The sequence below is a fragment of the Myotis brandtii genome, unplaced genomic scaffold (genome assembly GCF_000412655.1).
Source record: "Myotis brandtii unplaced genomic scaffold, ASM41265v1 scaffold727, whole genome shotgun sequence".
In the NCBI taxonomy this organism is placed as follows: domain Eukaryota; kingdom Metazoa; phylum Chordata; class Mammalia; order Chiroptera; family Vespertilionidae; genus Myotis; species Myotis brandtii.
This window is the reverse complement of record NW_005370872.1, coordinates 905849-923660: the sequence shown is the minus strand read 5'-3', so window position 1 is coordinate 923660 and position 17812 is coordinate 905849. Positions and strand designations below refer to the sequence as shown.

The window sequence follows — 17812 nt, the reverse complement described above, 5'->3', positions numbered from 1 at the left end:
CTTGAATTTCTGCAGCATGGTCATCCTGCCCCACCAACATGAGACTTTGAGACTTTGCCTTTCTTCCTGTCCTTGCCACCTGGACCCATTAAATATAAGGAGTTACTGTTTATTGAGTACAATGTGCCAGGAGATGTGCTGCCCTCCCCCACCACCACCACCACCACTATTATAACTATTGACATGGATAGTTAACATTGACATTATTTTGGAGAACTGCCATTGTTGTATTTTTATTTGTAGAGAATACTATCTGGCTCACAATTACGACATTGTTTTTTCTGAGAGTTTGAGCCCCAGAAATCATGTGTTTTATGTCATTTTAAAAAAACGAGAGACAAGTGTTTCCTTGACTTGGTAATATTTATTCAATATTCCTTGAAATTAGCAAGAATCAGAAGAAGCACATATCAATCAAATACAGCCACAAAAAAAGTCCTCATATAAATAAAGATGCACTATGAGAGATACTCGCTACGGAAGGGGCTGGTACCCTCTTACATTTACTATCTCTTAGCAACGGACAGCTCCAACGTAAATGTAACTTGCTCACAATTAAAAAGACCTTGACTTTTGAAAGAAAATATAGATCCAATTCGATTGTAATTGCCTCACTAGGCCCTTCCTTTAAGTACGTTTTCAAGGCCTAGCTTGACGACTATTACAAAAACGACCAAAAACAAACTCAAAAGAATGTTCCACAAGGTTCAACAAAACAGTGCAGAAATAAGTTACTTACCCATGCACAGAATAAGGCAAAGGCTAATTTCATTCGGGTTAGGAATAGTAAAGGTAACTACTTTCTTTTTCACAAAACAGACATTTCAGACTTCTTTTTAAGTCACAGGGATACTGTACTATGCGTCATTCTCTATGTGTTTCCTAACTCTACTCAGAAAGCCACACTCACACATTAACTAGAAACTTCTCCTTGATTAGACTATTTCTGTCACAGCCACGGAAATTAATCTGGGTGTCATGATAGGGTCTATTGTGAAAAGACCACACACTAGTCGAAGCTTAGGGTTTAGAGGGATGAAAGTACATTAAGCCGTAGTCTATGGACTTCTCAAATTCCATGTTTAAAATATGTGTTTCAAACTAAAAGCTGCAGAAAATTAGTTCTTAGATATTCTACCGAAAACTCTTGAGCAGCTAACATTTTAAATTTCTTAAGCTTTTTATTTTCTTAAAAATATTTCAATGAGTGTAGTATCACATCTTTTTGAAAAATAATCCAAAAAATGACTACAAATCTTTTGTTTTAATCAGTGTGACCAAAGGTTTGTCATCGGGGCTGTAGTCCTCATAGGCGATGGGGGTCACGTCGTACATCGCAGGCCGGGATTTCTTTCCAAACCTAAAATCACAGGAGAGAGGACTCTAGTTAGGTACAAGTTGGATCTCAAGTCCTAGGAAAGGCAAATGGTAAGAATAACTCATATTCAAGAATCAAATGGAACTATAAAAATACCCTAAACTGTGGTCGGCAAACTGCGGCTCACGAGCCACATGCGGCTCTTTGACCCCTTGAGTGTGGCTCTTCCTAAGCCTTAGGAGTACCCTAATTAAGTTAATAACAATGTACCTTCCTATACAGTTTAAGTTTAAAAAATTTGGCTCTCAAAAGAAATTTCAGTCGTTGTACTGTTGATATTTGGCTCTGTTGACTAATGAGTTTGCCAACCACTGCCCTAACAAATATATTCTCTAGCAAGCACAGCAATTTAAGACTTCCTCATAGTAACACTGAATGAGTAAAAATATTAATCTTTGGTGCAAGAGGCAAGAAATGGATTCCACAAAACACAGAGTCCAAATTAATGTTGAAGCTTGTAGGTTAAATCTTGGCAAAGCCATCAGGCGTGACGGCTCTACAATAGGATTTAAAAGAACATATATTGATTTATCTTTTTTCTTCTGAGACCTGTAAGGACATGGAGAGGCAAGTTTATTTTACATTCTCTCTGGAGCCTGGAATGCACAGTGACAGGGTGGTCTACCCCAGACCATGGACAGACAGCCCCTCCTGTGAGACTTGCTGGAGGGCTGTGAAGGCTCAGTGGTCTTCTGAGGCCCCAAGACAAGGAGAAGGGATGAGGAAGGAAATGACTTCAAATAGGTGTTTGTCCACAAAATGTGCCACCCAGTCCCACCTACCTATTACTCCCTGACACCCATGTACACACATGCCATTGTTTCTTCCCTGAGCACAAAGCCATTGTCCCAACAGATTGGTATATTTCAAAATCTCCTTGACAGCAGGACTGACAAACAGAAGCCCTGGGCGCCAAAATCCAATTTCGGGACTTCCTGAAAAGTCAGTATCAAGATGGTGATGATTACAATACAGCCAATTCAGCTCCTGGGTGGTCTCTTCCCATTCAAGACCTCACCTTCCACTGAAGCCCCTGCAGTGCAGTGGGATTTAAAGGATCTTCCACACAAACCCACCCCCCACCTGCCTTTTATAGAAAACAGGTTTTAACTATTTCAAGTCCACTGGGGCCCATTAGAAATGAAATTTTAAAAGAAGCTAAAATTTTTAAAAGGTGTCGAGGATAAGCACCCTAAGACATCAAGGGGCTACTTTATGGTGGCTTACATGTCATCTCCCCCCTTTCCTATTTCTTCCTTTGAAAAGTCTGTCTTCTCATGTACAAAGATGAAAAGGAGAATCGAATGGGAAAGGAGAAACATTGCATTTTCATGCGATATTTTCTTTTTAAACGTTTTTCTATTGTGTATTCCCATTCATTCAAGATTTACTGGCCTCCAGGAGCACAAAGGCATAAAGCATGCCTGGCGGGTGCCAGGCACATGCAGAGACAGAGAAGCATGCTGCCACTGAGAAATCACAGCTATTACTGCAACACTGAAGTCATCAATAAACTCGTGTCTACAATGCGAAGCCTCACCAAGGTCCTGGATTCTGTGTGCATAAATGTGTACAGCCTGCTGCGGTCTGTGTATCTCACTTGAGTGAGACCTGCATAATCTGAGACTCGGAAAAGGGGCACCAGTGTAAAAGCCAACTGGGTCTTAACACTTTCTCCCAAGTCTGAAAATGTCAGAGAGTACCTAAGGTACAAATATTTGGACAATGTATTTCTCATAAAATAGCCAGCTACACTGGTAATGAGATACCATCAATAATATTAATTTAATTAATTTTAATTGTAAATTTTTGAAGCTATAGAAAAGTATAATGTGGGCCAGGGGTTAGCACACTACAGCCTGTAAGCCAGTTGCAGCCTGTTGCCTGTTTTTCAAATAAAGTTTTATTGGAGCACAGTTGTGTCCATCTGTAGTGCCTTTGCGGCTACAAAGGCAGAATTGAGGAGGCACAGAGACCTAAAGACTGTATGGCCCACAAAGTGCAGCATTTTTATTAAAATACATTTTATTGATTTTTTACAGAGAGGAAGGGAGAGGGATAGAGAGTTAGAAACATCGATGAGAGAGAAACATCTATCAGCTTCCTCCTGCACACTCCCCACTGGGGATGTGCCCGAAACCAAGATACATGCCCTTGACCAGAATCAAACCTGGGACCCTTGAGTCCGCAGGCCGATGCTCTATCCACTGAGCCAAACCGGTTAGGGCCGAAGTACAGCATTTTATAGCCCTAGATGAAAGCCGCAGTCCCTCTCTCCAAAGGATTTTAGTGTAGTACTTGCCATGTTAACCATTGTGGAAGCACTAACAGAGTCATGGCAACAGTAGTATCTGTGTGACAGGCATCTAAACATCATATTTGGTGACAAGTCTTATGTACCTTATTTCACTAAAAAAAAAAAAAAAAAAAAAAAAAACCACAACTAGTTATAAGGCAGATCACAGAGTGCACATTCTTCTAGTTCATATTCCCCTGAAAGTCAACAGCTAAAACAATGTCACAAAGAATGTCAGATGGGTCTAACCTTGAAAAAGGCCCACATCAGGAGATGCTATTTGAGAGAAAGTGACTGTTCCCTCTCATAGCTCTCCTTTCTTTTTGTTTTCTGGGATCAGGCACTTACAGCTGGTGGAGCAGCGAGCAATCAAATGTGACCAGAACTTGGAGAGTCATGTCATCGCTCCCGCCAGCCAGGCAGTCAGTTATAAACTCTCTCAATCTGAAGGTAAGCAAAGCAGCTACAGAGCTGATGACTCATAGGATAAGAGAGAGGGGCTCCTTCTCAACCCAGCACCAGCACCAATCGATTGCTGACATCACAGTCACCACACACTTCCTCAGTCACTCCTGAATGTCACAGATGACCCACTCAGTTTCGTCCTGTGTGGTTGCTGAGCTACAGTCATTCTTATCCAATGTCACCTCCAGACTAGCGACAGGAAGACAGGCCATGAAATGAACATTAGGCATAGGCTACTGCTGAAGACTAGGAGGAGGGTAATATCACAAGCATTGTGTTTTGTCAGTGCTTTCTAGGGTTTCCAAGAAAAGGGAGCAAAAAGGGCCCACCAGCCAGAGACCCAGCCTGCCTCCAGGGGGCCATGCTGTAGAAACCACAGGTTGTAACTACAAAAACCTTTCAATGGGAAAGTTCCCAGATATGTGGAAGGTACTGTTTTGACTTCAATGGTTTTATTTGCAGTCACTGGTGCATGTAGGAGCTTGTTGGTTAGGAATTCTGCAGTAAATATTTTTGATAAAAATCGGCACCAAATAAGAACCAGGTTTGTAAATGCTTTCAAGTTTATCCTTTCCTTCCAAGAATATTCGGTAAATATCTTCTCAGCGTGCTCTATAATCAGGAAGCCCAGAAGGATCTATCTTAAACTATTCTGAGGCCAAGATAAAATATTCTTCCTCTTGACTGCAAAAGCATCTTACTTAGCTAGGGATCCTCTCACAGTGGAAGAATCCAATTTCTTGGGTCTCCCAGTACACCCCAGTATAAAGTGGTGACATCTGCTCCTTCCTGGTGAACTGAACCCCTCTGGGAACTCTTGAACAACTGAACTTATCTATTCTCTCCTTTTCACATCTTCTGTGTGTCATTCAATGATTGCAGGACACTGCAAAGACTCCTGCAGGCTGGCTCCACTCACCAAGCTAGTGTCTGGAATGAATCTCTCTCTTAGGCAGATGAAGGCATCTTCCATTAACTGCTAACCAAGATCATCCATCCATTTCAGACCCAAGTTTAGTAAGACCTAAAATGTTAGTAAGGTCTGCTATGTACCAGGACCCACTGGAGATGAAGTAATTAAAAAATAAATAAATAAACCTCTGTTCTTTATGCACAAGCTAGTGGAAAAATTAGTCAAATAAACAATTGAGATGAGATTTACAGGGATCAATCTAAGGGCTTCCTGGGAGCTGTGTTGTCCAGTTGACTCTTAATGGAAGGAGCAAATGATAGGCAGCTGTGTAGGGCTTGATATGGGGAGGGATGAACCCTTTTTTTCCTCATAGTTGTAGAAGTCAGGCTCAGGCTTGTGCAAGTCCCACTAAGAAGCTGTCCTTACTGCCCCGAAGCATGAGGGCAGATGCTGTCTCCTAACTCCTCTCTTCCACTGGCTCCTCTGCCTGGAAGCTGGGGACCGGCTTCTGCTTCCATTGACGTGGCAAAATTTCTGTAAGATCTAAGTGTTGGATTTGGGGGTTTCCTTTTGAAGAAAGCAAACTTTCTGAACTTCTGAGCTTCTTCGCCATTCAGACAGAATTTGGATCTGCTTGTATCAAAACCAATATCAATATACGATGACCCAATCAATGCAGCTAAGAGTACCCTTGAGCCCCAATCTAAGACACCAAGCTCAGCCCACTTGTTACTGTAGCTGACTTTCTGAATTGTATGCTTTAGCTTGTTTTACCAATTAAAAGAAAAGGCGATATTCTTTAACACACAATATCATCATTATTTTTGTAATAAATATTCTTTGCAAAAGTCAACATGTCAGATTAGCGATTTTTTTAGTGTTATAATTGATTTGGAGAGATAAATATGGTGTTATCTGTTTACACAATCCTTTATTATTTGTAAGTTAATTTGATTGCCATAACTCTCTTGGAAGGAAGAGTTATTTCTTTCTACAGTTGAGGGAACTGTATTGTGGAAGGTTAAATCATCTAAAATCCAGAGTCAGGTAATGGAATAATTGGGCTCAATGAAGGCTCTCAGACACCTAAACTCACATTCTTTCTGTGATAGCACACCAAGTCCTTGTCCCTTTCTGAGTCTTCCCTTCAGTAAAGGACACTGTTTTATATAATACAAACTCCATTTTTAAAAATAATTTCTTATTTTTCAATTACATTTGACACACCATATTATATTAGTTCCAGGTGTACAACCCAGTGACTAAATCCTATATAATAAAAGGGCAATATGCAAATTGACCCTAATGGCAGAACGACTGACCAGGAATGACTGTTCGCTATGACGTGCACTGACCACCAGGGGGCAGACACTCAATGCAGGAGCTGAACCCTAGTGATCAGTGCGCTTCCACGGGGGAATGCCGCTCAGCCAGAAGCCAGCTCATGGCTGGCCAGTGCAGCGGTGGTGGTGGGAGCCTCTCCTGCCTCTGCGGCAGCACTAAGGATGTCCGACTAACGGCGTGGGGAGCGGGCCTAAGCCGTTAGTCAGATGTGACATTCCCCCAAGGGCTCCCGGACTGCCAGAGGGATGTCTGACTACCAGCTTAGGCCCACTTCCCGGGGGGGCAGGCCTAAGCCAGCAGGTGAACTTCCCCTGAGGGGTTCTGGACTGCGAGAGGGCACAGGCTGGGCTGAGGGATTCCCCCCTCACCAAGTGCACGAATTTTTGTGCACTGGGCCTCTAGTATTATATAACTTATTAAGTGATCATTCTGATAAGTCTAGTACCCATCAGACACTATATATAATTATTATAATATTATTGACTATATTCCTTGTGCTGTACTTTATATCCCTGTGACTATTCTGTAACTACCAATTTGTACTTCTTTTTCCCTTCACCTTTTTTTCACCCATCCCCCAACCCCTTCCCTATCTTGCAATTGTCAATATGTTCTCTGTATCTATGAGTCTGTTTCTGTTATGCTTGTTTATTTATTTTGTTTTTTAGATTCAATTGTTGATATGTTTTTATTGCCATTTTGTTATTCATATTTTTATCTTTTTTCCCTTCTTTTTAAAAGAAACCCTTTAACATTTTATGTATACGGGTTTGGTGGTGATGAACTCTTTTAGCTTTATGTTGTCTGGGAAGCTCTTTATCTGCCTTCAATTCTAAATGATAGACTTGCTGGGTACAGTTATGTTGGCAGTAGGTCCTTGCTTTTCATCACTTTGAATAGTTCTTGCCAATCCCATATAGCCTGCAAAATTTCTGTTGAGAAATCAGCTGACAGTCTCATGGGAGCTCCCTTGTAGGTAACTAACTGCTTTTCTCTTGCTGCTTTTAAGATTCTCTTTTTTTCTTTAACCTTTAGCATTTAAATTTGATGTATTTTGGATTTGGCCTCTTTGGGTTTATCTTGTTTGTGACCCTCTGTGCTTCCTGGCCTTATATGTCTAGTTCCTTCAGCAGGTAAGGGAAGTTTTCCATCATTATTTTTTCACATAGGTTTCTGTGTGATAGCTGTTAGCCATTTTTAAAGTTATAAAATGGAATAATGTATATCTATGCTGACTGTTAGGAGAGTAATACAGCTAAAGACAATTCAAAAATAAATCACCTAAAATTTTTCATACTCAATGATTAAGAATCAGATATTTATCACACAGGTAAACACAAATTAAAGGAATGTACCAAATAAAATCAGAAAGCCAGCAACCAATGAAAAGGGGTTTGCTTATAAAGCAGTCTCATTATCAACCCCAACAACATTCAATAGGTTCAACGGCACCTTGAACCTAGGTTTATTCTGTGAAATCCTCTTTGTGGGTGTAAAGTCCTATTTACAACATAATCCTGGTCCGAAGAGTGCACAAGTGAAAGCAGCCTGTCCCTTTCCCCTCCTGCTGCCCCTGCAACAGCCCACCTGGCGTGCCGTATGGAGGCGATGGCGTTGCTGAACTCGCTGTCAATGCTGCGGCAGTTGTAGAACTCCTCGTAGGCCGGCCTAGAAGAGCCCTGGTACTCGATGCGGCTGATGCGGCAAATCCCCACAATCAGGATGATCAGCATCAGGATGAAGGCGACGCACAGGGCCCCGATGATGATGTAGAGGGAGTGCCGGGGCATGTTGGTGAGACTCTCCGCCATGTGCCCGGACTTCCACTGGAGGTCTGAAGGCAAAAACAAGCAAATGGCTGGAAATAAGTTGTGGCCTTTAGCATGGGAAGGTCTTTCCTGTCCTTGCATGGGTAACTTAAAATGTAAGGGTCACCCTCACTGGGAAGGTTTATTTTCTAAGGATTTTCCAGATCCAGGGCTAATATATAAAGACCTCTTACAAATCATTAAGAAAAACCATGAACATGTCATAGAAAAATGGGTAAAGGATGTAAAAGGAATTCACCAAAGAAATGCATATAGAAAATTATTTAGCTTCATCCTTATTTTTTAATTTTATTTTTATTGATTTCAGAGAGGGAAAGAGAGGGAGAGGGAGAGAGAGATAGATTAATCAATGATGAGAGAGAATCATCGATCAGCTGCCTCCTGCGTGCCCCTGCTGGGGATCAAGCCCACAACCTGGGCATGTGCCCTGACCAGGAATCGAACCTTAACCTCCTGGTTCATAGGTCATTCCACAACCACTGAGTCACATCAGCCGGGCTATAATTATTTTTTAAATGCAATTTCTCTCAGTTCCCAAACATAATTTAAATTTTTGATAACCACAATTGATAACAGTACAGAAATGGGGGCTGTGTAAATTAATATACAACACTTGTATGGTCTTAGGGTTGTGAGTGCAACAGAGAGAAGAGTCCAGAGAATTTATGCTGGGGAATTGGTCCCATAGGATACAAAGCCCTGGGTACAAGGATGTTCATCTCAGTGTTTAAATGTTAAATTATCAACTATTACACATTTAGAAAAATATTCAGAAAATAGGCCCAGAAACCCATGTACTCACCAAAGTTAATAAGTGTTCATATTTTTTCATTTTTCCTTTAGTGTTTTTTTCCAAGGTTTTTTTTTTTAAATAAAATGTTACAGATATAGTTAGAATCCCCACTTCCATTCTCTCTCTTCATTCTACAGTAGACAACACAATTTATAAAAGCAAAAACGTAGGATGCCCTACCTGATGTGGCTCAGTTGGTTGGAACATCGTTCCATACACCAAAAGGCGGCAGGTTCAATTCCTGATCAGGGCAAATTCCCAGATTGTAGATCAATTCCCAGTCTGGGCACATACAGGATGCAACTGATCGATGTTGCTTTCTCACACTGATGTTTCTCTCTCTCTCTCTCTCTCTCTCTCTCTCATCTGTCCCTTCCTTTCTCTAAAAAATCAATTAAAAATGTAAAAAGGTGGGAAACAACCTAAATGTTCAACTCTTAGTGAAATGAAGAGATGTTCATCAAATAGCTAAAGAATTAAAGAAGTTTATCAAGCAGGACTGGTTGTATAGTACAAGCACATGTAAGCTTAAAATGTCTGTCTACATACTAAAAAGCTTAGAAGAATAGAGTGATAATAGGGATGAACATTTGTTGTTTTCTTACTATGGACTTAGCTCTTTGAAAACATCTCATTTAATCATTATAACCACCAGAAGATGTATTACTTTCTCTCCCCATTTTATAGATGTGGCCTAAGAAACTGATGTCACTTCCTGGGTGTGTTGTCAAATACAAGTCTTGATATAAGTTCTTGGCCTCTGCCTCGATGTGCTAACAACAGTGTTCTCTAGAAGGCAAGGATTTTTATTTCTGTCTTTATACATCTCAGGCATTTATTTCCCAGCTTTTTAAAAATAATGTATTCCTTTTATAATAATTTAAAAAGGAGCGATACATTATTTGAAGAAAGTACCCATGTATTATCTTCCAATGTAAATAGTGAAAGGAGTGTGGGCCTTGGGATCATACCAACCTTGCTTTCAATCATGGCTTCAACATTTACTTGACTTCCCTGAGCCTTGGTTTCCTAATTTATAAGAGGAAAATAGCAACATATACCCCATGGGCTTGAGCTGAGCATAAGTTAGGAAACATGTTTCTAAAAAGTAAGAATGTTCACTGCCAGGCATGTGGTGGTTGGTCCCTATAGAGGAGCACCTGGGTGGTGGAAGAAGAAAGGATAAAGTGGCTGGTACCTCTGAGGCACATGCCCCAAGCTCAGGATTATTGAGCACTGTCCTATGCCCTTCCAAAAAGCACCAACCTGTATGCACAGGGAAAAAGTGAAGAATGGAATGTAATCTCAGTGTCTGGCAGAAGTCCTGTTTACAGACCTGCACACAAATGGAATGCTCTGGATAACAGGAGCAGGATTTGAAAGAAAGCTGTAAAAATTTAAAAGGACTATGCAAGACCAAAGAGAAGTTAACTCATGTAAAAAGAAGATGACTTCTCTGCTCACACCATCACTACCACCTCTCGGCCATCACTTCCAGATTAGGACTCTGGGTACCTGAAAATAGGATTCAGGGATGGGTGGGAATGGGCCTGTCTTCCCAGGAAATCCTCAGGACTCTTCTCACTGTTGCCCTCATAACCTCATCTTAATGACATGGAATCCGAGCGTCAGCTATTCTTTACCTGGAAAAGTTAGTTTGCAGAAGAGCACAAGGACCCCTTTCACAGAAGCCTAATGGAAAAATGACCCATGCCCCAAGCCTGGAGGGTTCCTGAAAGTTTGAGAAGAACGGGACAACAGAAGAGACAGCTCTTTGTATCCAGATCTTCTGACTCCTGAGCTTTTCACCAACACTCACGCTTGAAGTCTCGCATTGCCATCAGAGCCTGCCTGCCTGAGCTCACAAAGCCCAGGGAGCCATAGGACCGACCGTTGGTGCATTCACAGCGCCTTCTGTGCCAAATCACACACAGGCGAATGGACCAGCAGAAATCACTGCAAACAAATGGTCATAATGGAAGAGAGAAGGTGTTTTGTGAAATTTGAACCAAGACTCAATCCTGAAATCGGCAGTCATTGCATTTGGCATTACCTGGTGCACATTGAGAGAGACAACTCATTTTTCTGGCTGAAAGAGAAGTGTGACTCACTTGATTTCCAAGTATTTTGACATTCTCTGAAAAAAATCAGTTGTAGGATGGAGTCCAACACTCACAGAGTCTGCTCTAACACCCATTTAGCATCAACACAAAGGCAGCCAGTACTGCTTTCTGCTCCAACTTGGTGGAGGGCTCAGATCTGATTGCTGCAGCAGGGCCACACGGGTTGTGAAATCTTATGGTTGATGCATAACCACATAAATAGTTTACACATCATATTAACTGTGTACACACAGGGAGTGCACAACCAGAAGGCCAGGACAGTGGAAAGACAACTGTACCGCGTTATGTGCTCGGCACGTTGTCCCGGGCCTGATGAGCTGCCTAAACTGCTTGTATTTCTGACCATCGGCTCTGTTTCCCAAAACTCTGAGTTCCAAGTTGATTGGACTTTTAGGAAAACTCAAAATTTCTCCTAAAACCTCTGCTTCCCTCTGCCTCACCCTTTGCTTTTCCCAACTTTACCTTTATCTAAAGCTTTTCTAATAAGTGAATGTGGCTGCTTCGCACACTAATCAAGTTTGGAGCCAAGGTGGATCTGAATAAATCCAATGCTTGGTCTGAGAGGCAGCAAATCTATCTGCACCAGGTGGCTGCAGCTGCCGACTCCTGGTCCGGGAATGCTCCTCATAAGTCATTGCTCTGCTGCATCCTGGGAGTCCCACTGCATGAATCATTTACTATAATGGCTACAGCGTGGCTGGGGAAGAATTGCACACCAGCACATGCTGAATGGGATGGTCTCAGCAGCCCCAGCAGGTGCATGACCAGGAATGTATGCACACGAACTGTTCAGGAAAAATGTCACACGTATGGGTCTGAGGGATAATTTGTGTTTTGGTTTAAATTCAATTTGTTTGACATTTTGTATTTTCCAAAGTGCTTTCACATTTAACATTTTTCACTGATTGAATGCATAAATCCAAGATAGCCTAGTCTCCTATTTCTCACCTGCAGAATATCAGTAATCCAATAGTTTGACCACAGATTCAACTGTTCAGTGTCTATCGTTCAACTGTTGGTCAGCAAGGTTGACTGTAATTCTAACTGTATGAACCTTATAGCTTCTATACAGATGATACAAAACACCACTAAGTAAAAATTTATAGGAATTTTGATTTTTAGACCTTGATTCTAGGAATGCAAACATTTTATAAAAATACACATACACACCCCCAAAATTATGATCAGTTCCAAGGTTGTAAGAATAAGTTGCAGTAACATTTTACCAGGGTTGTTTGTTAATTTCAAGAATTTAGGGTTTGCATTTGCCTCAGAATATATACAGAACACCAGAGTTATTTGAATGATCCTTTTTGGGTAATTCTAGATCAACTTTGTTGATCATTTTGATAAATCTGTACGGTCTGCTTGATTATTGCTTCTTATTACTGATGGGGGGCCAGATAGTATATCTACTGGGGCAAATTTCTAAGAAACATTATTAGGGTGAACACTGGCACAGAAGGTTGACATGAAAATGGAACCACTAAAATGGTATTAATTTGCATGTAAATCCTATTGAGGTATCAGGATCTCTAGTGATGGCTGCTGGAAGGGCTGATTCCATTTCACGTGTAGTGCCCTTCACTGTGAGGTCTCAGATTTCAGGATGTGATGAACTCAAGCTGAGATCTGTCTGCTGAGAAGAAGATACTTGTGCTAAAATCTAAGGAAAGAGAGCTCCAGGCATAAGGAACAGCACAGGCCAAGTCCCTGAAGACAGGAATAAACCTGATCTGTTCAAGGAAGAGAAAGCGGGACCATGTGGCTGAAGCAGAGTGAGTAAGAAAGGAAAGTGGGTGATGTGACCTCCAGAGGCAGAGGCCAGGCCAATGGAGGCTCATTTACTGCCTTCAACAACTCAGTAGCTTTCCAGACCACATAGCTGTGTGGGCTTCAGATCTCTCTGTTCTGTGAGTATCTGAGCTTTCCTGTTGAGATCTACTGACCTGAACTTGTACCATCCAGACACCCTCTTCGTGGTTTCTGGCCACTTCAGAAGCTCACAGATGCTCAGGGTTAGAAAGAGACCTCTGTGGGTCCATAGCTCACACAGGACTGGAGGCCTCTTAGACTTTCCCTGTCCACTGACAAGCCAGATTCTGCTTGCACACCTGGTCCTTGGATTCCTTCCATTTGATTCAGATCCAATTCTCTAGATCAGGAGTGGGCAATGTCCGGCCGTGGGCCTTATTAGGTCCACAGAATCATTTTGTCTGGCCCTGGCAAGGCATTAGGGGTGAGTTAATTAAATGTTTAACCAAATATAGCAGGCTAATTTTTAAGTTGATAAATTTGTATGCCCCGTGAATGATATTATAACTATCCAAATGGCCCTTGGCAGGAAAAAGGTTCTCCACCCCTGCTCTAAACACTGTACACCAGTTCCAGCTATATGTGATCACAACCCTCCCATGCATGTTCTCCACTGTTACACTCAGGCCAAGGGTGAAGTACCCAACACTGGAACCCACAGAGCCTAATCTATGATAACATTTATTTTAACACGTTGGCTTAATGGGGAGATGCAAATGAGATCAAGTGGAAAGTGCTCTTCTAGGCAAACAAAGAGCCCAAGTGTGGACCAATATGTGTGATGTGCCCCAACACCTTCGGCTGCTCATGGTGGCCCATGCCCTGCAGGTGCATTGGCTAAAAAGACAATTGCAAAGGTTCATCTTCCCAGGAATAGCTCATAGCATAAGAGCTAAATAGTGTAGAATTAAAGAGAAACTAGCATTTATTTACTGCCTACTGCATAGCAGAAATATGCACATATTTGCCTCCTTTAGTCTTCACAGCAACCTTACTATAACCATCTTACAAGTGAGAGAAACGAGGCTCCACGAGATAAATGTGTTTGTATGGGTCACATAGCTACAATATGAAGCCAACTTTTGTCCTTTTATTATTTGTGCATGTTTTACTAATATCATCATCACTGGGAGGAAGTAAAATTTAGATTTTTTGTAATTATAGGATTGTACTTCAAAACTTCTTGAGGGCATCCTATGTGTTCCTGACTTCTTATTCATACTGTACTATGTATTAATCTTTACAATTAAAATTTTAAAGTTATAAATAGATGTTATTCTGAGAAATGTGTCATTTCATACAATTATCAAATTTCAGAACAAAAGTGGTCCCATTTTATGGATGAGTAAACTGAGGCTCAGCACAACTAAGTAAAGCCGCACAATGAGTACCATGGTCAGGGTGAGAAGCAAGGTCCTACTGACCCAGGCCTGCAATCCCTTCCACCAAAGATCCCAGCAGAGTGGACTTAACATCCTACACCAATAATAGTTTTAACATCTTACCCAAATCATAGCGCTCAGCATTTTTACTATTGGAAACTCTTTCTGTCTCTTTCTTCAATAAGAGAGTATTTCTCATCTTCAACAAGGACAGTTGGTCTTAAAACCATTCTGTTTCGGAGCATTTGAGAAAGTTGAAGGAGAGGCCTAAAAATAATTACCTTCTTTCCCTCTCAAGCTCTGAGCCAAGAGCAAAGACAAAGAGTGAGCAGATAAGAGCCCAAAGGGTACCTTCACTATTGGTCAAGTTGATGGAGAATGTTGTCCACACTTGTGAATAACAAGGCTTCCTAACACTGACCACCCCGCACCTTAGACACATACTAAGAATTAGCCATCCAGCCACAGGCCATGTGGACCACCAGTGAGGGGGCTATTCTTAAAGCAGTCACAGCATAGATGACTATAGGCAGCAGAAAGGCCTGCTCAGGAGGGAGACAGACAGACAGGGACAGACAGACAGACAGGGCTCCGTGAAAGTATTTGCCTCCTTCCAAACTCACACAGCAGATAAGCTGTCTTTACCTGATGATGATTAGGCCAGGGGGTGAGAGGCCCCAGGAGGGAGCTTTTATGAAAGGTTCAATTGCCTTGACCCATTTAAATAAGAAGAAAGGCAGCTTTCAAAGTTGAATTTTTAGCAGTTTACAAACCAATGGAAACCCCAATACCTTGTCAGTTCTCATTTTCACCTCAATCCTAGTAGACATGGTATTTGAATGTATAAAATCTTGATTGTGACATTTTCAAACTTCTGTTAGCTCGTCTTTAGAGAACACTTAGCTCTAAGCAGCTCAAAATGTTTTTCAGATTTTCTTTTCCACTCATCCTCACTGGATTTTTTTTCTCCAGGCAATTGATGGAACTTAATATGTTTGAAGACACTTGAAGACATAAATGCAAAGTGAATTTACATTTGGTGTATGTTTTTACATTTTCAACACAGAGCCTCTGTTTTGTGCTGTGATTCTAACGCGTCTCTGTTGAGCGCATTTTTGGCTGTAGCAGCAGCAGTGAACTCTGGATGACATCTGCACATTCTCATCCCATGGAAGGGCTGCCTTCAGACTCAGGAAGAAGTGGGAGCAGCAGAATGCGTGGGTGGGGATGGGGGCAAAAGTGTGACACTGAGATGCGGGAGGCATGGTGACTCAGACAGCACTGCCTCTGAGAGTGACCGGGCTGGGCACGGTCAGCATCCCTTTCTTGGTGAAAGAAAACTGGAGGTTAAATATAATAGCTGAGAGGCAGAAAAACTTACGGATTTCACAGTTTGCTCCCACCCAGCCATGTGGGCAGTGGCAGGTATAACCATTGGGCTGGTCCAGGCAGGTGCCGGCATGATGGCAGGGGTTACTGTCACATTCATTTATGTCGATGTCACACTCTTCGCCTAAGGAGATAAAGAGAAGTAGCTGTGAGACGATCAGCTGCATCACCCATCGCTTCTCTAGCAAAGTAAAGCTCCAGATCTGAGCCTGGAGTTCATGATCTCCAGCAATGGAGCCCAATTGCTGTTTGTATAAAGTGCAGAACTCTCCCAAATTCTAGTCAGGGGATCTTTTACTTAAATAAAACTTCTTAAAAAAAATAGCCTTGGTAAAAAGACTTTTCTTTAATCTAATGAACTAGTTAACTAAAGCTGATTCCCGTGTCTGAACAAATTTTCCAAAGTTTATTGGGAAAGCAAATTTGGGTTCCTGATTTCATTAAAGAACTCTATTTTGTATTTAGTCAGCCGAATCTTATTTTTCTGAAACTCCAGATAGTTGAGAACTCAAAGTTTATGATTGTTTTGTAGCCAAGTGTTTGAGCGTGAGTCAGGACCTCTAGTTTCTGGATACTTGTAGAGCACAGCTGTGTGCCTAGATTGAGTCAATTATGAAAATTTACTCCAATTTCCAAATTCCTGGATATGTTCCTGGGGTGGACCAAAATGCTCAGGGAGGGCATTAGCCACAAGGGGCAACAGTTGTGAAATCTGGGTTGACCTAAGATGGACATAATCTTCCCTGAGCAATGATGGCCCAAAGGAAATTCACAACCGCTCCAGACTGTCCTTTCTCCATAATGAAAAATGTGCCCTGGAGTCTCGACCCCACCTAGACCCAACTTTTGCCCCCCTCAGGGAGTGCCTGGTTTAAACTTATAAACCAGAACATGGGAAGATGTCACTGTGATTCAAACACCAATTTAAAGGAAATAGCTTGTTATTAGCAGTTACAGGAACAAAGCCATCTTCCTGTGAATTAAAGCCATAGGATGAGTCAGTACCAACTGGGTGTGCTTATGAAATTTAAAGGTATCTCATCAAAGCTGAATAAAAGAGGGTAACTCAAATTGAGGCACTCTCTCTTAAAAGTTTGAAAATGAGAAAAAAAATTGTTTTGATATACTCCTCCATTTGTTTAGATAAATGTAAAAAAGCTCTTCTTAGCACTGTGATAGTTGTAGACTAAAGAAAATGAGCAAAATCAATATTTTGTCCATTTTCAAAAGGCAATATTTCAGTGTACACTTGGGTAATTACTTCCAGGCTGACTTAATTAGCAACGAAGTGCTTTTCTGTCTGCTATTGGTTTACCTCTCGTTTATAAAACCACCATATGTCACCCACAGCCACTTTAGAGGAGGAATCTCACACTAAAATATTTCACATCTGTTTCATTTCACACTCTTTTCATACCTAGCATATGACTCTTTCATTTTTAAAGTGGAATCTGTCCAACAAAACATTTACTACTTCTAGATCCTACTAAGTTGACTATAATTCAGTAGTGTCTAAGTTGAGTTTGTTTCCTGCAGTAAATATAGTCATTTACATCAATAGAAAAGACATAAAATTGATTTCCTCTTACTAACCTATTTCAAGGGTTTTCTTTTTATTAATGGGGCAATTGCTCTAAGTGAGAAGGGTATAGACTAAACAGTTACAAACAGCATTACAAAGTAGACTAGTAAAAGAAGCATAAATAAGGATGTACTACGAAATATTAAAAGGATGAAATCAAAGGCCTTGACAAATATATGCATCCGTATTACTTTCCAACCATTTAGGAAGACAAGATTAATTGAAGTATCTACTCAACAACAGCTTTCTTTAGCTGGCAATGGGAATACTACATATTCTGAAATAAGATGTCCCATGGTCTTTGCAACAATAGCAGCAGAAAATACCTAACTTCTCCCTACTAATTCCTTAAATTACAGGTAGTCCCAGGGCTGTATGTCCAATCCATCCAGTCCTGCTCTGGTCCCGAGCTTCCCCAGGGAGGTAAATGCCAAATTCAGGATCCAGAGCCACCTTAATGTGTGTATTGGTTCTTAGATCTCTACGGGTCTCTAACACAGTCA

General features: G+C 41.3%; 1 protein-coding gene across 1 annotated transcript in view; it reads right to left on the bottom strand.

The window, feature by feature from the left end:
- Positions 1-344: 344 nt before the first annotated feature.
- Positions 345-17812, bottom strand: part of DNER (delta/notch-like EGF repeat containing) — a 283908-nt gene continuing 266440 nt past the window's right edge. The window contains exons 11-13 of the mRNA XM_014530157.1: positions 15720-15851; positions 7984-8230; positions 345-1360 (exon numbers count right to left, since the gene is read on the bottom strand). Coding sequence (XP_014385643.1) covers positions 1249-1360; positions 7984-8230; positions 15720-15851 — 491 coding nt within the window. The 3' untranslated portion in view covers positions 345-1248. The remainder of the gene's footprint in view (positions 1361-7983; positions 8231-15719; positions 15852-17812) is intronic.